Source organism: Cetorhinus maximus, chromosome 1 (assembly GCF_964194155.1).
Source record: "Cetorhinus maximus chromosome 1, sCetMax3.hap1.1, whole genome shotgun sequence".
In the NCBI taxonomy this organism is placed as follows: domain Eukaryota; kingdom Metazoa; phylum Chordata; class Chondrichthyes; order Lamniformes; family Cetorhinidae; genus Cetorhinus; species Cetorhinus maximus.
In genome coordinates, this window is record NC_135879.1 from 41,804,857 (window position 1) to 41,826,434 (window position 21,578).

Here is a 21,578-nt window from a genome sequence, read left to right on the forward strand (position 1 = left end):
TCCTGATGCTGAAATTGTTGAGTTCGCTGAGCGTCTCTGGACAGTTTTTGAATTTCATGTGGTAACACCTTCCAGCCTGCGAGGTCATTTCCTAGCAAAATGATTACACTCACTATCACCAGCTCAGTAATAAGTTTAGTCTTTAAGTGGATTTGCACTACCTCAGTGCTTGCGCCAGTCAGACTTTTCACAATCACCAGAATTTGTCCTACTTCTGTGTGGGAAATCTTCAATTCTCCCCCCAAGCAGTGTCTGTAAATAACCGGTATCCTGGAGAATGTTAACCTCCTTTCCCAGTTCTTTGGAACTACTAGGGGCCATTTCCTCTTTCTAAAAGTGTTCTATAACATGGTTCTGGTGAAGAGTCATACAAACTCGAAATGTTAACTGTGTTCCTCTCCGCAGATGCTGTCAGACCTGCTGAGTTTTTCCAGGTATTTTTGTTTTTGTTTCGGCTTTCCAGCATCCGCAGTTTTTTGCTTTTGTTCTTTAACATGGCCTGGTTTGCCACAATTAAAACAGTCAGGGGGCAGTCCTGCAGCTCTGCCTTCTACATTCCTGCTTTTCAAGGTTGCGGATTAGTTTTCCCATTTTTCTGCATTCTTTTTCCCCTTAGGATCTATTTCCTTTCCCTCTGCCTCCCTCTGACCTTTTTCCCACTGATATGAACTATTTGACTATTTGCTGTGATTCAGAGGTCTGCGAGTCAATTCAGAATCCTCGGCCTTCATGGCAGCTGCCCTTGCTGAGGTAACCTTTTGTTCCTAAAGGTGTATTTTAATATTGTGAGGGAGACCATTTTTGAACTCCTGTAACAGCACCAACTCTCTTATTCAACTGTAAGTATGCTCTACCTTTAAAGCGCACACCCATTGGTCAAAAGCAATCGGTTTGACTCTTTCAAATTCCAGATACGTTTGCATGAGTTTCCTACGTGAATTTCTGGATTGCTGACAATAGGCTTCTGGCATGAGGTCATAGGGGCTCAGGATTGCATCCTTAACCTGTTTATAATCAGCACTTGAGGGGACAGTGTGGAGAGGACCTCTTGGATCTTTCCTGTTGACTGCCTCTAAGTTATCAATGTTTACACTAAATATAGCTGAGCTACTACTTTTCTGAAAGCAGGAAAGAAGTGTTCTACATCTCCCTCTTCAAATTTGGAAACAAATTAGGAGAATTTTAGGGCTTCGAGGCCTGCGTCAGGGTTACTGGGATTTGGGCTGTCATTAGGCAAAGTGAGATTGTCCCTAGCAGATTCAAGATGCCTTTGGTGTCTATTTCTCTGTGCTTGTAGTTTCATTTCCAACTTCTGTAGCTGGAAATCCTGGTCCCTTTCTAGCTCCTTTTCTCTTTCTCGGGCTTTCCTGCTGAGCTTCTTGACCTTCCCTTTCTTTTTGGGCTTGAAGCTCTATCTCGTCTTTTTTTCGGCCTTTAAAGTCTCGCTCAGTTTTCAGTTTTTCCAGCTCTATTTTTGCTAAAGTAACCTGGTCTGGTTCTGATTCAGCTTCTGCTGCCTTTTCTGACTCTGGACTGAATTCAAAATGCTCAACCAGCATTTTCAGGGATTCCTGTCTTTTGTTTTATTGGGGATCTTAAGTCTTACCTGACTAGCAATGGCTTTCAATTGCTCCAAGTATAAGGATGCTAACTTCTGCCAATTTCAACCCTCCTGACTGATAAACTCTTGTCATCAAAAGTTGCCATTTTAATTTATTGTTAGTACTTTTACAAAATAAAACTTGCAGCTCTAGCTTCTGGTTTGATTTCCAACAATTTTATTTTATTATTCATTTATGGGATGTGCACGTCATTGGCTAGGTCAGCATTTATTGCCCATCCCTAATTGCCCTTGAGACTTTGGACTCTGTTATTTCCCTTCTACTTCCAATTTCTTTGCTGTTCAATCCCAGAGGCCTGGACTAGTAACCCAGAGGCCTGAGCTGGTAACCCAGAGGCCTGGGCAAAGAATCCAGAAGCCTGCATTATTAATCTAGAGGCTGGGCTAGTAAACCAGAAAGGTAGATTTTGAATCGCCAAATTAGTTTCGGATCCAACACACATAAGGAGCAGATTAAATTTGCTCACCTGAGCAGGTCACTCCAGCATCCTCCCTGTGTGTGCAGTTATCCTTCACCGGTGAGTTGGCAGGGCACTGATCGAGGGCAGTCTCTGTCCCGTTACACTTCACAACATTCAACCAGATGTCCCCAGTCCCCTCTCCAAAGTAGGCATCTCTTGTTGCTGACAGGGCCTTCCCACAGTTCAAAGTTCTACAGACCACATTCGCTGCATTTACATTCCAACCACTGTCGCAGATAGTTCCCCAGATAGAGTTATCATAAACCTGAACTCTCCCAGAGCACATGTTGGAACCATCCACCAGCCGTACAGGCACCGGACCTGGAATAGAGATGGGAAGAGTTAAACTTGTATTATCTGGACTTTCACTGGAGTCATTAGCTGGACATTTTAGTCCAGGTATCAGGCTTCTCGCAATACTGGATAACACAAGGAACATGTATGAACTTAGGGACAGGGGAAAGGCAGTCGGCCCTCAACCGTGTTACAAAGGAACAGGTGGAGGCCTTTTATCTCCTCCAGCCTGTTCTGTCATTCAGTTAGATCATGGCTGATCTGTATCTTACCTCCATCTACCTGTCTTGGTTCAGTAACCTTTAATATCCTTATCCGAAGAACCTTTAACAGTGGTGCTGCAATATTTCGGTGCTTCTCTAATTCTGCACCAAGGCTGATGCCCGTGAGGCAATCCAAGAGGGAAGGGGGGAAGACAGAGGCATGACTGGGATGGGCTAGTGAAACACAGGAGGGAAAGGGAGAAGACAGAAGAATGACTGGGGGTGGGCTAGTGGAACACAGGAGGGAAAGGGGGAAGACAGAGGCATGACTGGGATGGGCTAGTGAAACACAGGAAGGAAAGGGAGAAGACAGAAGAATGACTGGGGGTGGGCTAGTGGAACACAGGAGGGAAAGGGGGAAGACAGAGGCATGACTGGGGACAGAATTTTCCATTTTGAAGAGTAGGTGCAGTGGCGGGCCTGAAAATCAGTGTGATTCCTGCTGGGTGACAGGTTAGGTTTTTGTGCCTGATCTTCTGCTTCATAGCTCATGAATTATGCATTAGCAAGGAGCTTATTGAATTTCACGGCATGATGGGCTGTAATTCGCCCACCCCATCGCTACCTTGTGGGGTTGAAGGTCCTGGTGCCATATTTAACCAGCATCCATGCACACATTCCTTCGCTGCAGCCCAGGTGTTGTGGCAAAATAAATGGCATCCAAAAGGGCTAAACACTCTACTCCGTGGTTCAACGATTCTCCTGCAGGCTGCCCAGGAAAGGCAGGTGGTTCTCTTTCTGAGAGATGGGAGCAGGAGGCCATCCCACCTGACCTTGCTGGCCTAGGAGGAGGTCACCAGAGAGGTCAGTGCTCATTCAAAACAATAAAAGACCGCCCTGCGGTGCAGGAAGACAGTGAATGAGCTGAACCACACCGCCAGGGGAAGTGAAACTTCTACTCACTCCAACTCACACTCTTATAAGGGCATCAGGCAGGCTAAGGGTTAGAGTCCACAGGGATGCCACACATGAGCAGCAGATGGGACATCAGCACTGATTGTCTCCCAGCCACTTTAAGATCAGCATTATGTAAGATCCTGCACAAATGGTGTCTTCAGTCCTTACTGGGGAGGGCTAAGCACACACAGCAGGCATGCATGCTTCTGAAATCCTCTTTCATTCATAGTGGTCACAGTCAATCCATCTGTCTGTTAGCAGGACAAGATAGCCCACAAGAGGGCGAGATCCCAGACCAGAATGGGGACACCGGATTTGCAAGACCTCTCCACATTCGAGGAGGTAGTGGCAGAGCTCGCTGGAGGATCAAAATCATTCCTGCGCAGAAGTCGAGGTCGGTCCCTCCCAACAAGCCTGCGAGGGTTCATCCAGCATAAATAGGCCGCATGCAGACAATGACTGTGAGTGATCTAGAGTATGGGGGCCTGTGTAGTCAATCACTAGTTCTCTCTTCTCTCTATTCCAGGTACTAGCAAGAAAAAGCGGAGGCTGAATTCCAGCCAGGGCCTCAGCCCCAGCTCACAGCCAACCTCAGATGAGGATCCATCTGTAGAAGACCCACCACCGCGTTCACCTGTACCCTCCACCAGCACAGATACACGCACCTCGGTGGGTCCTAATTCTAGAGTAGGTTCAGGTTTGCAATCTGGTGATCACCTCATGGACATGTGTCCACGACAGGCGGAGGCAGTGACACTGAGGTCTTGACACTCAGAGGACTTCTGGAGACCATGCCCTTGCAGAGTCCGAATCCGATGATGAGCCTCTACAATCAACCATCAGAGATATGTTGGAGATGCAAAGACAGGCAGGGGAACATCAGGCAGAGTTGTCAGAGGCTGTGAACAGACTGGAATGAAGGATGGAGGAGTCCGTCCATGTTCTGCCTGATGTTGTGGCTCCAGCATGCAAGTGTATTGACGTCTCCATGGGAAGAGTGGCAGCCACGTTGGGGACCCAGGAGTTTCTGTTGGATTTGCGCTCACCATGAGTACATTCCAGCAGTGGTTAGGCAAGAGCGGGATGGGGCACTTCAACATTCCTCCAGGTCCCCCTTCTCCTGAAGGAGTCTGGGAGGGGCCCTCAGGCACCCAAAGTGGGGAGGAGTGTCAACCAGACACCCCGGGGCCATCACTCAGGAGTCCTGAAGGTTGTCTTGCCACTCCAAATCCCCTCTACCAGTGACCCCCATCAATTCCAGGAGGTCAGGCCAAGGAGGGGGCACCTGTCCCAGAGCAGGAGACCCTTAGCAGGCCGGGACCCTCCAAGTCTTGGGCCTCTGGCAGATGCCTGCCAAAGTCATCTCAGGCAACAGGGCACAGTAGTCAGCAGGCTGCCTCCATTTCTGCTACAGATGTCGGTGTTGCACTTAAATGTAGTGGTAGAATTAGAAAAATTAAGACATACTGAAAGCACAAAGGTGACACAGGTATTCATTCACTGTAAATGATTTTAATGTTTGTACATATATTTCGCTTTTGTCCCTCAAGTCTCAAATACTGGATGGCTCTTTGATGTGATGCAATGTCCTGTATTCATTCAAGGGTACCAGATACCCTCCCACCTCAATGATCTCCCATTTTGTCCCTCAGTTCCATGTAGTCTCGCTCAATCTCATCTCAGTCAATCGCCTTTAGTTCCAATCTGCGACAATAACAAAGGCACTTCCAAGGTAGGACTATGCACATGTAAGCCTTGCATCTGAGGATCAAATTTTGTCACCTCATGTGAATTATTCCCGCTAGGTTTGTGATTATCCTAATGTTGCAGCACTGAAGGCTGTTATTTGTGCACATTGGAAGTATGTTTCACAAGCCACATTGCAGTCTTTTCACACAGCTGCACTTTGCAAAGGTTTTACTTTTATGATTGTGAGCTTTTGCTTAAAGCAGGGGTGGCCAAACTGTGACTTGCGAGTCACATGCAGCTCTTCAACCTAATAGAGTGCAGCTCTTCCCTTGTGCTGCAAAACCAACTATTAATGCTTTGAGGGGAGATAGGTTCAAACTGAAGAATTTTAACACTTTGATTAAAAATCCCAGCTATTCCATTCACAACACGATACAGATAGATTGAGATAGAAAGAAAGAGACACACTGATAAATAGCAGATAGCATAATTTTCACATTTTATTTAATGCAAAATAAGTGAGCTGCATTGTGAAAGCAAACAAAACCTTTATTTGAAGAAAATATATACAAGGGGAGAACAGAAACAGATTTGGGATGAACATGAGCAGACATCTGGCCTCTGTCACCTGCCCTCAGGGTGAGAAGGTAAGAGTAAAGTGGAATGGATGGAAGTTTAAAAGTGAAGCGACTGACAACAGTGCAGGGGTAGATATCCTCAAAGCACTTGGAAGGGCTTTAAATTAATGCCTTGAGTCTGTGTAAAGGCTATGCTGTGCATGACCATCACTGCCCAGAGAGGCTTCCCCCCATACAGGACCGGGGCTAAGACGTGCTTGCCATGCAGAGCCCTCTAACATAGTCCACGCAACCCCAGCATGGTCTTGTCAATCTGCCCCTGACAGTGAGGCCTCAGCCCCAGGACAGTTTCTGACTCCTCCTTGGACAGTCTTATGAATCTTGTCCGAGGACAGTCTTTCGCTACTCCACTCTGTTCCTTTCCCATTGCCCCCCCAAACCCCTGGTCATGCCTGTCTTCTCCTTTCCCTCCTGTGTTAGACTAGCCCACCCTAAGTTATGCCTCTGTCTTACCCCCTTCCCTCTGGTGTTGCGTCACAGGCATCAACCTTGGCACAGGTTCATAGAAGCATCAAAATCTCACAGCACTGCTGTTAAAGGTTGGTGAAAGCAGCGTCTACATACGTTGAAGTCATTGTTGAAGTGAAGCTCGCCAAAACACAATTCTGGCGAGTTGGCTAATTAATGAGTATTCATGAGATGTAGATGAATGCAAATGTGGTTCCTGACAGATCAGCAGAAAATTCGAAATCCCTTTAACCCGCCAACAAAGTTGGGAGAGCAAAATTCCCGACCAATTTCCCACGGGTGTAAAACTGACTTTTGGTCCCCCTGCCTGTCATGATTCCCACCATTGGCGGGAGCGGAAATTTTTTTTTAAAATTCATTTTTGGGATGTGGGCATCGCTGGCTGGGCCAGCATTTATTACCCATCCCTAATTGCCCTTGAGAAGGCGGTAGTGAGCTGCCTTACTGAACCCATGTGGTGTAGGTACACCCACAGTGCTGTTAGGGAGGGAATTCCATGATTTTTACCTTGGGGTGGGCTAGTGGAACACAGCAGGGTAGGGGGGGACACAGAGGCATGACTGGGGGGGTGGGGCGTAAAGTAACAAAGTGGAGTAGTGAAAAGCTGTCCTGGGGCAAGGATTATAAGACTGTTCAAGGAGCAGTCGGGTACTGTCCTGTGGCTGAGACTGCACTGTCGCGGAGAGATAGAGCAGATTCTCCTGGCACTGAGGCCACGCCATCGACGGAAGTTAGAGCAGATTGTCCTGGGACTGAGGTCACGCTGTCAGGGAGAGAGAGAATAGAATGTCCTGGGGCTAAGGCCACACTGTTGGTGAGGAGAGAGAGCAGATTGGAGAAAGCAGATTGTCCTGGGGCTAAGGCCACACTATCAGTGGGGGGGAGACAGCAGATTGTCCTGGAACTATGTGGGCCATGTTAGAGGGCCCTGCATGGCATGCATGTATTGTCTTGGTCTTGGGTGGGGGAAAGCCTCTCTGGGCAGTGACAGTCATGCACAGAATGGCATATAGGGCGTGGTCAGTGAACTAAGGTGTTTGGTCCTGAGGGTTGGACTCAGTGCTGGGAAGCAGAGAGCACAGTTACATTGATGGGAGGCACCTCAATTCGGTAGGTCAGAAAATTCAGAGTCATGGGGGGTAATGTATGGTCTCATGGGGCAGGTGTCTGAAAGTGAGGGTGCAGGTGACCTTGAGAAAGGGAGGGGTCGGGGTCAACAAGTAGCATGGGGACATCAACATTGAAGAGAACAGGAGGACAACAGGGATATCGATGTGCACAATGACGGGGTCAAGGATAACAGGAGAGGCTAAATAGTTACAGGGAGGATGAGGATTAGGAGGTGGTGACTGTAGAGGAGGATGCGAGGAAGTTGGCGGGTGACAGGGGGACGTTGGAAGGCACTCGCAAAAGTTAGTAGCACCATCTTCGCCTTTATACAGTTAGAAAAACAAGTGTGAGAAAAAATGACAGGGGAGATGTCTCAAGGCCTGTTGGTGGAGTTCTTGACTACAATTTTGGGACAATTGAGGGGGCACCTGTAGTAATCTGATATGTAATATAACTTTAAGACAAGTATTGTAATGTAAGGTCACATAATCTTAATATCCAGTAACAGTGTGGCACGGGCTACCTCTAGGTGGGAGAGTCTTGAGTTAGTCACTGATGCGTGAAGACAGGGCTTTATGTTGTGAGCACATAAGTTGTAGCTGCAGAGTTCAGTTTATAAATAAACAGCAAGTGTTTATTCTAACAACAATCTCCTGATGTTCTCTGTCTCTGTACCAACTTGGTCACCCCAAAACAAGCGTGCAACCCAGATTCTTTAGCCCCAAAAAACAAAGGGCACTGGATCCAACAGCACCCTAATAGTTATCTGCTCAAGACATGGAGAACAAGGCTCAGCTGAGTACTGTTGTGGTGGGTCAAATGCCCATTAAAGAGTATTGCACCCTTACTCATGGTGCACATTCATGCTGCAATTCATTAAGGTTTTGGGGTGACATTTGAGTTGCTCTGATTTGCCAACTGTCCCTGACAGAGGCATGTAAAAGGGGAAGGAGGATCAAACAATCAAGGGTTACGGCAGCTGGACAGGAACTATATGTGCACTACAAGCCTCGACATTCTCATTTTAATGGTCATGGCTTACAGGGCACAACACCTATAGTCATGACATTAGTACAAAGCTAGGCTAGCGTCTAGGCTAATGGATGCAAGGTGCAATAGCCTGACTGAGTGTTACAGCACATGGGGTGTATGTACCCTGATCAAGACCGCCTTTGCTAATGTGCAGTCATGTCGGAGGGGGATGCTCAGCCATCTTTAGACCTTCAGGATGTGCTTCAGCTGCAAGTGGCACGTCTAGACTGAGGACAGCCCAAAGGCTTCACACTGGCTTCCTGTCTTGGACATGGGAGAGCTTTCAAGGGGAAGGTGCAATGATGTCTCAAATCTATTCTTCACAGTTACAAGGAGTGGGGAATGCAGGCTGCAGGCAATGCTGCCTTCTTGATAGCTTTGGTGCAAGTGAGGAGAAGAAGGCCCCATCACCGTTTGGCACAGTTCAGGGAAGAATGTTGACCTGAGGAACTAGAACCAGCAGGGCCCCAGGAGGAGCCAGATGGTGACGAGGAGGGACCAAATCGAAGGAGACTTTGGCTCGACCAGGGCTCTACAGAAGACACAGCACATGTCTTGAGATGAGAGAAAGACAGCACCGCAGAAGATGCCTTCGCTTGTCCAGCAATGTTATGGCTCATTTTTGTTATATTCTACATGAGGATCTGACACTGCATGGACTTGGAGGCCATCCAATGCCAGTTGCTCTCAAGGTTACTGCCGCACTCAACGTTTTTGCCAGTGGATCCTTCCAGTGACCTCTGCAGAATCTCACAATTGGCCATGCATAAATGTATAAGGGAGGTGACTGATGCCCTTTCAATAAAGCTCACCATTATGTGCAATTCAGCGTGGGTGAATCAAGCCAGGCAGCCAGAACTGTGGTATTCACTGTGCTCTCAGGCTTCCCGCAAGTTCAGAATGCCATCAACTGAACTTGAGAGTGACTTAGCAGCAGCTCATGCAATTCATAAACAGAAAAGGATTTCACTCTCTAAACATCCAGTTCATCTGTGATCACACCAAGCAGATCATTCATGGAAACTCCCACGACTCTTACATCTTGAGGCACTCGCATGTGCCACACATTTTTGAGGGCCTTGGACACATAGAGGGATGGCTCCTCAGTGATAAGGGCTACCCCCTAACAACATGGCTAATGACGCCTGTTCACTTTCCACAGAGTGCATTCAAGGAGAGATACAATGCAGCACATTCAGCCGCAAGCTCCTTAATAGAGCAGACTATTGGCCTCTTAAAGATGCATTTCAGATGTTTGGACTGATCAGGTGGGGCTCTCCAGTAGAGGGTGTTCCATATCATCATTGTTTGCACAACCTGGCACTGCAAAGGTGGGATGAGTTGCCACATGGAGACATGGAGGAGCTACACATCTCCTCGGGAGAGGGGAATGTTGAAGGGTATTATTCCAAGTAGGGCAAAGATTCAGACCAGTCAATTGAGGATTCCATTGCACATGCATGACGCGGAAGATGTGCCTGTTACAACGTCATGGCAACAAGATTCCAGGAGGAATAAGGTGAAGACTAGCTGCTATAAGTGGAATTCTCTTGACGCCATGATACAGGGAAGACATTCACTTTCATTCTTAACATCATCGCAAAGTGAGAAAGGAGGAAACATAATTCACCTTCAACCTTAATGATGGGGTCATCCTTGCAAGGCACAGTACCCTAGGGAGAATGTGGGTGCTGTGTAATGGGATAAACACTCCCCCAGCACTCACTCCTAAATAACTACACATAATGCAGTCCTTTCAACCATGGCACAAGAAAGTCACTGGCCATGGCAGCCTTCATGAGGTATACATGCCACTGCACACATCAGAGAACTCATGCCAGTGTGAATGGAGCTTAGCTAGGCGGCTCTAATAGGGACAATATCTGTCATTTGTTATTGCTTGTCCATTTGAAGATGGAGCTAGATCTGCACAACACTGTCCCTCCAAATGGCAGTTTTCATGCATGATTAATGCAGGGGTCACATCTTGGTACTGAGGCCCAGGATGCTATCGGACATCAGGACACAGTGATCTGTGACACTACTGCACGGATGCAAACCTGCAAGTGATGTTATCGTACTCACAGAGAGTGGTTCAGCAGTACCATCATGTGATTATTGATAAAAATTCATTGCCCTGCCTTTGTCGGAAGCCTCCCAAGTTTATGTCCTCCATTGCCTTGGCCTGGCCCAGTCAATTTTGACGCAGCATTCAATGGTAACTTACTTCCCTCATAAATACTAATGAGCACTCAGGAGATGTGCTGGAGCATTGCTTTCATACCATTACAGTCCTCCACATTGTCCATATCACAAAGGTCAATATTTCATATGAAGCCGAAAGCACTGATTGCACAGTCATGTCATGAATTCGATATCAGTTGGCTTTCTGTAACCTCACATCGGGATTCTGTCAAGCAGTGATAGGCAGCTGTTCAGGAGCAAAGCAACGTCCTGAAAGGACATTGGCCAGCATCATCAGGATGAGCGCACACCATTGACATCACACACTCATTCCTAACTAGCAGACATTTCAAATGTCAGCGACTGAAATCAATTTCCACCATTCATCGTCACACATGGGGAGTGTGACAACTAATGAAGGAGTAATGTTCAGCCTTAAAAGCGTTAACGAAATAACGCTGCAGGAAGGTATGAAAAGCTATGGTGCTCGATGACAATTAATGCTTTAACCAAAACCTCACAGTCATAAATTGAAGGCCATTGCAAAGTGCACCTGGGTGAAAAGGCTTTGATGTGGCTTGTGAGAAGGACTTACAACATGCAGCAATAACAGCCTTCAGTGCTACAGCATCAGGATAATAACAAACCTAGCGAGAACAATTCTCATGAGATCATATAATGTGATTGTCAGATGCAAGGCTTACATTTGCATTGTCCAACCATCATTCTCATGTTGGAAGTACCTTTGTTCATGGCGCAGATCTGGAACTAAAGCCAATTGACTGAGATGAGATTGAGTGAGACTACATGGAACTGAAGGACAAGATGGGAGATCATTGGAGTAGGAGGGGAGGGTTGTTGGAGGGGGGCGGGGGGGGGGGGGGGGGGGGGGAGGCGCGGGGTGCGCTGGGTATCTGGTACCCTTGAATTAACCAGGACATTGCATCACATTGAACAACCATTCAGCACCTGAGGCTTTGAGACATAAAACCGAAATATATTTTTAAATATATGCACATCGACTTCCAAAAGGTATTTGATACAGTGCCGCACAACAGACTTGTGAGGTAAGTTATAGCTCATGGAATAAAAGAGACAGTAGCAATGTGGATACAAAATTGGCTGAGTAATAGGCAACGGCGAGTAATGGTTAATGGATACTTTTCGGGATGGAGGAAGATTTGTAGTGGAATTCCCCAGGGGTCGATATTGGGACCTTTGCTTTTCCTGATATATATAAATGATCTAGATCTTGGTGTGCAGAGAACATTTTCAAAATTTGTAGATGATACAAAACTTGAAAGCATTGTAAACTGTGAGGACAGTGTAGAACTTCAAAAAGACATAGATAAGTTGGTGGAGTGGGTAGGTAGGTGGCAGATGAAGTTTAATGTGGAGGAGTGTGAGGTGATTCATTTTGGTAGGAAGAACATGGAGAAACAATATAAAATAAGGGGTATAACTCTAAAGGGTGTGCAGGAGCAGAGGGACCTGTGTATATGTGCATAAGTCATTAAAGGTGGCAGGACAGGTGGAGAGAGCAGTTAATTAAGCATACAGTATCCTGTAAATTTATACATAGTTATTGAATACCTGTGCCACCATTGTGCTTTCCAAACTTATTTAATTTTTCTAACTCTACTGCAATGTCTTGGTGCAGCCCCAACATCCACAACAGAGGTGGAGGTAGCCTGCTGCTTACTATGTCCTGTTGTCTGAGGTGACTTTGGTGGCATCCTCTAGAGGCCCAAGGCCTGGAGGGCACCAACTATTAAGGGTCTCCTACTCAGGGGCAGGTTCACCTTCCTTGACCTGACCTGCCAATGATGGGGTCACAGGCAAAGATGATTTAGAGCAGTAGGACAACTGTGAGGGGTCCTGGGTAGATGGGCCCTGGGTGTCCAGTTGATGCTCCTTCTCCATTGGGGTGCCCAAGGGCCCCTCCCTGACTCCCTGAGAAGAAGGGGCATGTGGAGGGATGTTGAGGTGCCCTGACCCCCTGCGCCTAGCCAGTGCTGAAATGCACTCATGGTTAAAGTGATGGAATGCAGGTCAGAGCACAAATCCAGCAGAAACTGTACCTGGGTCTCCAAGGTGGCTGCCACCATTCCAATGGAGACTTCAATGTGCATTCATTTAACAATCAAAACAAATTAACAATACCATTTCGGGTGTTCATTTCCACACCAGTAAACATAAACAAAACATGACAGAGCAGAATGTCACCCGTGACCTCTTTGCTCATGGTGCCTTAAACTTACGTTTGCAAGTGCTCGTCTTGGTGCCCACCCACCCCTCGCTGGCACCGGCATTGGAGAAAGCCTGCTGCCTCTGCTGCTTGTTGGCCTTAATGACTTTGGCAGTCGTCCTCTGGCCAGTGGAACCTGTGCTGGCCCCGCCTGGGAGGGAGCGGCCAGTGCCATAGCTGGCATCTCCCCAGTCATCGCAGCCTCATCAGGTGCCATGGTCACTGGCAGAGGGGCGAAGGAGCTGCTGCCGTCATTCAGAATACCCTGAGATGAGCCCGCAGAGATGACAAGCAGCTCGTGCACCAACGTGAGGTCGCTCTGGACCTCCTTGTTCGTCATTGATGGACGGGCACCTAGCTGGGATACTGGGTGCCTCATCCATCTCCCACACCGGCACTGACCACCTGAGGTCTGTGTGAGGGCTTGCAAGTCCGAGAACAATCCCTGGAACCCCTGATTCTGTCCCTGGAGCTGCCTCTCCATGAGAGTCGCCACTATCTCAATGGAGGGGGCAATGCGCTCGGCCATGATGTTATCTACTCGGACTTCCAGAAGGCCTTTGACAAGGTGCCGGACAGGAGGCTCCTCGGTAAGATAAGAGCCCATGGTGTTAGAGGCAAGGTACTAGCATGAATAGAAGATTGGCTGTCTGGCAGGAGGCAGAGTGGGGATAAGGGGGTCCTTCTCAGGATGGCGGCCGGTGACTAGTGGAGTTCCGCAGGGGTCAGTGTTGGGACCACAACTTTTCACTTATACATTAATGATCTAGATGAAGGAACTGAGGGCATCCTGGCTAAGTTTGCAGATGATACAAAGATAAGTAGAGGGACAGGTAGTATTGAGGAGGTGGGGAGGCAGCAGAAGGATTTGGACAGGTTAGGAGAATGGGCAAAGAAGTGGCAGATGGAATACAATGTGGGGAAGTGTGAGGTCATGCACTTTGGTAGGAAGAATAGAGGCATAGACTATTTTCTAAATGGGGAGAGAATTCAGAAATCTGGAGTGCAAAGGGACTTGGGAGTCCTAGTCCAGGATTCTCTTTAGGTTAACTTTCAGGTTGAGTTGGTAGTTCGGAAGGCAAACGCAATGTTGGCATTTATTTCGAGAGGACTAGAATATAAAAGCAGGGATGTGCTGCTGAGGCTTTATAAGGCTCTGGTCAGACCACATTTAGAATATTGTGAGCAATTTTGGGCCCCATATCTCAGTGCTGGCCCTGGAGAGGGTCCAGAGGAGGTTCACGAGAATGATCCCAGGAATGAAAGGCTTAACATATGAGGAACGTTTGAGGACTCTGGGTCTATACTCAATGGAGTTTAGAAGGATGAGGGGGGATCTGATTGAAACTTACAGAATACTGAAAGGCCTGGATAGAGTGGACGTGGGGAAGATGTTTCCATTAGCAGGAGAGACTAGGACCCGAGGGCACAGCCTCAGAGTAAAGGGAAGACCTTTTAGAACAGAGATGAGGAGAAACTTCTTTAGCCAGAGAGTGGTGAATCTATGGAATTCATTGCCACAGAAGGCTGTGAAGGCCAGGTCATTGAGTGTATTTAAGACCGAGATAGATAGGTTCTTGATTGGTAAGGGGATCAAAGGTTACAGGGAGAAGGCAGGAGAATGGGGTTGAGAAACTTATCAGCCATAATTGATTGGCGTAGCAGACTCGATGGGCCGAATGACCTAATTTCTGCTCCTATGTCTTATGGTCTTATGAGGGTCAATACAGTGCTTATGCTCCGCATGGACTTCTCCACAACAGAGACCATGTATACCCTCATGGATCTCTGCCAGATCCTGCTGCACATCCCACTGGCCATCCAGCATCCACCATCTAATGGACGACTCCAGAGGCTCATCATCAGCCTTCGACTCAGCAACATCCTGGACTCCAGCAGTCCTTTGACTGCTGGTGCCCTGGCCACCCTCTGCCTCCGCCTGCTCCTCATGCGAGTGTGAAGTGCCCTCATCAGTGTGCACTGACATTGTAGCCGTAGATCTAACGCCCACCTATGTGCTGGTATCTGCACTGGTGCCTGGTTCAGAGAGTGGGTGTGACGCAGGTGCAGCTGAAGCCCGGCGGCCATTTGGCGTCAGGGGCGGCTCTTCAGGGTCCTGTAAATGGGTGCCTGTTGGAAAATCTAAGGGAGAACAACGACATGACATTAGTTTAAGCCACACACTGTCACTGTGCGTGCCAGGCAGCCTGATGAGACAATGGAGATCTGGATCATGGTGCCATCGTCTTTCAATGATCAATGGAGGCTCCAATTTTGAGGCTTCCATCAATTAAGAGACTACACAAAAAGGTTTGCACCTTTTGAAACTCTCACCTCTGTGCACTGCACTCTTACCTACACCTGACACCCCAGCCTCTCCACGACCGGCTGGACGAGGTCCATGGCACCTCTCCAGCTCCCAGGCGTGCTGCTCAAATATAGTCAGAGGAGGTTTGGGGAGCCTGTGCCTGTCCATCACCTCTCAATATTGTTATGGCTCGTCTTCTCCTAAAAGGAGAGAGAAGCGTTGATTAGTCCACTCTCTATCTGCAGCGCCATTGTAGCCTGGCGAAACATGGCTGAGGAACACCTTGCAGGGCACATTGGAGTAATGGCCCTCGAGCCGCAAGGCACTCAGTCCAAGTAGACAGGGCTCACCCCCTTGGCCAGCTCCGGCATCATTGACAGTTGGCACTCAGGCTCTAACACCCCTGAGCTCCACAGGGGGATGGTCAGCCCTTAACACTTCACCACACTGATCCATGCCAACGCGGCACTCACCCTTCCCAAGCGCAGCAGGTCATTGAACATTTTGCGGCACTGCACCCATGTGCGCTGCAAAACGTATTGGCTGCTGACCCCCGCTGCCACCTCCTCCCAAGCTTTATTGGTCAGGTGCGGTGGCCACCTCCTTCCATCTCTGGGGACGAAGGTGTGTGTCCCTCCTGGCAGCCACCTCCTCCAATAGCACCACGAGGCATTCATCCAAAAACCGGGGCGCCGAGTGCCCACTGATCTGCCCTCCCGCCTGGCATCTCCAGCCGCTGTTGAGGCCATAACTTCGATCTCCAGAACGCAGCAGTTTTGTTCTTCCCCGGCAGCCTTCAGGGAGCTGCCTGTGTCGTTTTTAAACCGCCCACCGGATTGCCATTGGACCTGGTGCCCAACAGGTCCCCGCGCTCACCTGGCCCTTCCCGACCATTGGGAAGACACGTTTCAAGCTGGGCGCACCTTAATTGGCCAGCCAGCATGAAATTGCAGCCATGGGCCGATCGTTGGTGGGGGGCCTGTTTCCTGACCAGTCCCAGGCCCGCCAATCATGTGCACCCGCCGATCACATGCGCCCGCCAAGGGTAAAATTCAGGCCCTGGGCAAGTAACCCAGAGGCCTAGAACATAAGAACATAAGAAGTAGGAAGAGTAGGCTATACAGCCCCTTGAGACTGCTCCACCATCCAATAGGATCATGGCTGACCTGATATTGAAACAGAAAATGCTGGAGATTCCCAGAAGGTCAGGCAGAGTCTGTGGTGAAATGCCAAAGGCCTTGTCAATAATTCATCCAGGCTTCCACCCCTGAACAAAGGTGTAAAGTAAGAGGCTGTGGGAGGGTTCAGGCTTTAAGTAGTGGGCAAGAACTCTGAGGGAAGACTCTGGTCAAACACTCCTCAAGGGTTCAAGAAGTTGAGAAGACTTGAGCTTGGCTGAGAGCAGCCTAGGCATCCATTAAGCTTGCTGAAAAAGCTGAGCCCCAGAGAAAACATTGTTTGATTGACAACTCAGGCTCTGCTGTCAATGTCAATATATTTATTTACACAAGTTAAGTGGTTTCAAGGGTTCGCAATTTTTATTGTTGATATTTAAACAGTCTGAATGAGTGACACTTTTATTGGCTCATGGTGAAATGTCTTTTTTTCAAACTGGAGAAAGTTATGAATGAATTTTGTTTTAAGCCTTTTTTATACATCCTACTGTCACTGTAGGGTTCATTGGTTCTAGACAGTGTACAGTAGGGCAATGGGTATGGAAGTGCCATAGCTTGGCATGAGGTGCATGAGGGACTATAGGGGGTGGGTGGAAGGGCAGAGCTTGGCATGGGGGCATGAGGGGCCATAGGGGGTGGGTGGGGGGCATGAGGTGGCATTGATGAGGCATGGGGAATGTTTGGGGTTGAGGCGGGGGGGTGAGGGCTGGAGGGCCTTTGTGTTTTTATTGTAACTGGGATGAAGTCCCATTGCATCAATGTGGACCTTTTGAGCAGCCTGCACTGGCAGCCCCTGTGGCTGACTCTAAACGTCTTCCTGGGTCAGACTTGGAGGAGTACAGGGCACAAATTCAAAATTACACATGAGACAAACTTGGAAGTATTGTGAACTGTGAGGAAGATAAACTTCAGGGGAACATGGACAAACTGCTGGAATGAGCAGATGTGTGCACATGAAATTTAATGCAGAGAACTGTGAAGTTTGATAGGAAGAATGAGGAAAGACAATATAAAATTAAGAATACAATTCTAAACTGGGTGTAGAAGCAGAGGGATCTGGTGGCATATATGGAAAAATTGTTGAAAATGCAGTTTGAGAAAGCGGTTAATTAAGTGTATGGGACATGGGATTTATGAATAGAGGCAAAGAGTACAAAAGGAAGAAGTTTATGGTAAATATTTATGGTGAATATTTATAAAACACTGTTTCAGCCTCAACTGGAGTATTATGTGTTCAATTCTGGGCACCACACTTTAGGAAGGATGTGAAGGTATTAAGAGAGGGTGCAGGAAAGATTTATGAAAATGGTTTCTAGGATGAGGGACTTCAGTTACATCGATAGAATGGAGAAGCTGGGCTTTTCTCCTTAGAGAAGAGAAGGCTGAAAGGAAGTTTGATAGAGATGTTCAAAATCATGAGTGGTCTGGATAGAGCAGATGGAGAAAAACTATTCCCATTGGCAGAGGGGCCAGTAACTAGAGGACATTGATTTAAGCTGAATGAACCAAAAGAATCAAAGCTGACATGAAGAAAAACCTTTTTACACAGTGAGTCATTAGGATCTGGAATGCACTTTCTAAGGGATTTGTGGAGGCAGATTCAATCGCAGCTTTCAAAAGGGAATTGGATAATTCTCTGAAGAGAATAAAATTTCAGGACTATGGGGTAAAAACAGGGGAATGGGACTAGCTGAGGGCTGACACAGACCGACAAGCTGAATGACCTCTTTTGTAATGCAACTTTTCTATAATTCTATAAGGCACTAGGATGCAGGCCATCAGGTCCAGGGGATTAGTCAGCATTTAGTCCCATTAATTTGCCTAGTGATTTTTCTCATGTGATGATGATTGTTAAGCTCCTCCCTCTGGTTTTCCCCATGATTTTCTATCAATATTGGGATGCTATTAGCGTAAAGGTAAAAACAAAATATCTGTTCAACGTCCCTGCCATTTTCTTGATTCCCATTATTAGTTTGCCAGTCTCATCCTTCACTTTAGCTACTCTTTCTTTTACCATTAGAAGCACTTGCTGTCTGTTTTATATTTCTTGCTAGTTTACTCTCAATCTATTTTCTCCCTCTTTTTAGTCATCCTTTGCTGTTTTTAAAACTTTTCCTATCTTCTGTCGTACCACTAATCTTCACAACACGGCATGCCTTCACTTTCAATTTGATACAATCCTTAACTTCTTTAGTTAGCCATGAATGGTTCACCCTTCTTAATTCTTTCTCGGTGGAATTTATCTTTGGTAAAATTTATGAACTATCTCCTTAAATGTCTACCACTGTTTATCTACTGTCTTACCTTTTAATTTATTCTTTCAGTCCACTTCAGCCAACACTTTCTTCATATCTTTGTAACTCCCTTTATTTAAGTTTGAGACTCAAGTTTCTTACCCTCAAAATGAATGTGAAAGTCTATCATGTTATTATCATTCTTTCCTGGAAGATCCTTTACTATGTGATCATTAATTAATCCTGTCATCACAGATTATAAGATTTAAAACGGCCAATTCTGTGGTTGGTTCCACAAGATATTATTTGAAGAAACTGTCCTGAATATACTCTCTGAACTTGTCCTCAAGACTACCTTTGTCAATTTGATTTGTCCAATATATATGAAGTTTAAAATATTAAAATTGTCCATGACTATTGCAATACCTTTCTTACAGGTCCCCATTATTTTTTGATTTATACACTGTCCTAATGTAGCTACTGTTGTGGGGGCTGGGTGGGGTGGTGGCCCGGGCTGGGGTTGGGGGGCGATGCGGAGAGGGTGGTGGTGCTATATATAACTCCCACCAGTTACTTATTTTCCTTCCTATTTCCTATCTCCACCCAAGCTGATTCTACATCTTGATCTTTTGAGCTAATATTATTTCTCGTTACTGTACTGATCTTATCCTTAATGGACAGCGCTACCCTGCCTCCTTTTCATTTCTGACTACCCTTTCGATATTCAAAGACCCCTGAGTGATCAGTTCCAGCCTTGATCACCTTGCAACCACATTTCTGTAATCTATCACATCATATCCATTTATGACATCAATTCATCAGTCTTGTTAAGAATGCTTTGTGCACTCAGGTAACTTTTGCTTAGATAAAGAGCCTTTAATTTTGTCTTTTTGCCAATTTTCCTTACACTGAAACTATTTGCTGGTCACCCTACTCACCTGAGCAGATCACTCCAGCATCCTGGCTGTGTGTGCAGTTATTCACACCCCATGGATTGGCAGAGCACTGATCGAGGGCAGACTCTGTCCCCTTACACCTCACATTATCCAACCAGATGTCCCCAGTCCCCTCTCCATAGTAGGCTCCAGTTTGTGCTGACAGGGCCATCCCACATTTCAACACTCTGCAGACAACAGTCGTTTCATTTACACCCCAGCCATCATTACATATGGTCCCCCAGATGGAATTATGATAAACCTCAACTCTCCCAGAGCACATGTTGAAACCGTTCACCAGACGCAATGGCACCGGACCTGGAATAGAGAAGGGAACACTGTTAATCTGTGAGTTTATTAACAGAAGCAATATAAGAACAAGAGGGGGCTATTCAGGCCCACAATGCACTTCCACCATTCAATTCAATCATTGTCACTCATCATTTGTCACTCAAGACCAATTTACCTGCTTTTGCTCCATTTCACTCGTTATCCCTACCCAATACAAATCATCAGTCTCTACCCTGAAAGTTTCAACTGACCCCCAGCACTGACAGTTTTTTGGGGGAAGAGAGTTCCAGATTTCTCTTCCGCTTTGGGCGAAGCATGTGCTTCCTGACATGACCCATGAACAGCCTAGCTCTAACTTAAAGATCATGGCCCTTTGTTCTGGGACATCAGAGGAAACAATTTATTTCCATCTAATCTACCAACTCCTTCAATAATTTAAATAAATGGCATTCCTTCTTTCATCCTTCCAGACATTTGGCTGCCACCACCAGTTAGGCCAACTGGAGTATTGTGCCCAATTCTGGACATCACACTTTAATGCTTGCAGAAGAGATTTAGTAAATTGACCAGGGTTTGATAGAGTAAATAAAGAGAAAATGTTTCCTGTGGTGGGGGGGCTCGATAAGCAGAGGACATAGACTTAAGATAATTGACAAAAGTACTAGAGGGGCATATATGGAACAATTTCTTTATGCAGTGAGTTGTGATCTCGAACATGTTGCCCAAAAGGAAGCAGATTCAATAGTAACTTCCAAAGGCTGAATTGGATAAATACTTGGGAAAGGATAATAACATTGCAGGGAGAGTGGGACTGGCTGGACAACTCTTCCACAGGTATGATGGACAGAATGACCTCCTTCATGTGCTATGTCCAAGCAGCTGGGTGGCAGTGTGCAGGCTGGAGGAGCCCAATGGGCAGACTCCTGCTCGGGAGATAATGAAACGTGAGGCATCTGGCAAGGAGACCAGTCTTACCTGAACAACTGACGCCAGCATCCTGTCTGTGTGAACAGTTACTGCTCTTCCAGGGGTTTGCAAGGCACCGGTCTAGGGAAGGTTCAGTTCCATTGCATCGCACACCACTCAGCCACACCTTTCCACCCCCTCTTCCCCGGTAGGCTCCAGTTACTAACAAGGCCTTCCCACAGTTCAGCTGCTTACAGACAATATTCCCATCAGTAAGGTTCCATCCATCATCGCAGACTGTCCCCCAGGCAGACTGGTAAAGGATCTCCACCCTCCCCGAGCACATGTTGCTTCCGTCAGTCAGTCTGACCAAGAAAGGCCCTGTGAACAAGGAAATTCTAGCTGAGTATTGCACACACACAACAGGAAAGGCCTTGCCATTCATGATCTTATGTGGATGACTGCACTAATATCATAGCCTTGACAAAATTGAGCTAAGGGGTGAATGACCCCTCCTGCCTAGCATTTATTTGCTTGCCTTGCCAAGACTGTCGCATTGGCAGTGTGGTCCTTATTAAGTAATCCCATCTCAGTCTGTCCCTCTACTCCTCTGGCACCTCCTTCTCTTTTCAGCATCTCACCTTGTTCTACCTTCTTATTGTTCATTTAAAATCTCCATTCTCTATCACCCACCCAAGTACTGTGCCAAATTTCTCATTGAGATATTTTCAATGTTTTCCTCTGTCTCTGCACTGAGCAACTTCTTATTCTCTGTACTTCCATCTAAACTCATCATGCTCTCTTTCCTGAGTTCACTGACTCCC

The 21,578-nt window shown here is 47.0% G+C and overlaps 1 protein-coding gene across 1 annotated transcript in view; it reads right to left on the reverse strand.

Annotated features, from left to right (window-relative positions):
* Positions 1-21,578, reverse strand: part of LOC144667574 (scavenger receptor cysteine-rich domain-containing protein DMBT1-like) — a 192,173-nt gene that overhangs the window by 21,396 nt on the left and 149,199 nt on the right. Inside the window, exons 10-11 of the mRNA XM_078541169.1 lie at positions 19,561-19,875; positions 2,089-2,403 (exon numbers count right to left, since the gene is read on the reverse strand). Of these exons, the coding sequence (XP_078397295.1) occupies positions 2,089-2,403; positions 19,561-19,875 (630 nt within the window). The remainder of the gene's footprint in view (positions 1-2,088; positions 2,404-19,560; positions 19,876-21,578) is intronic.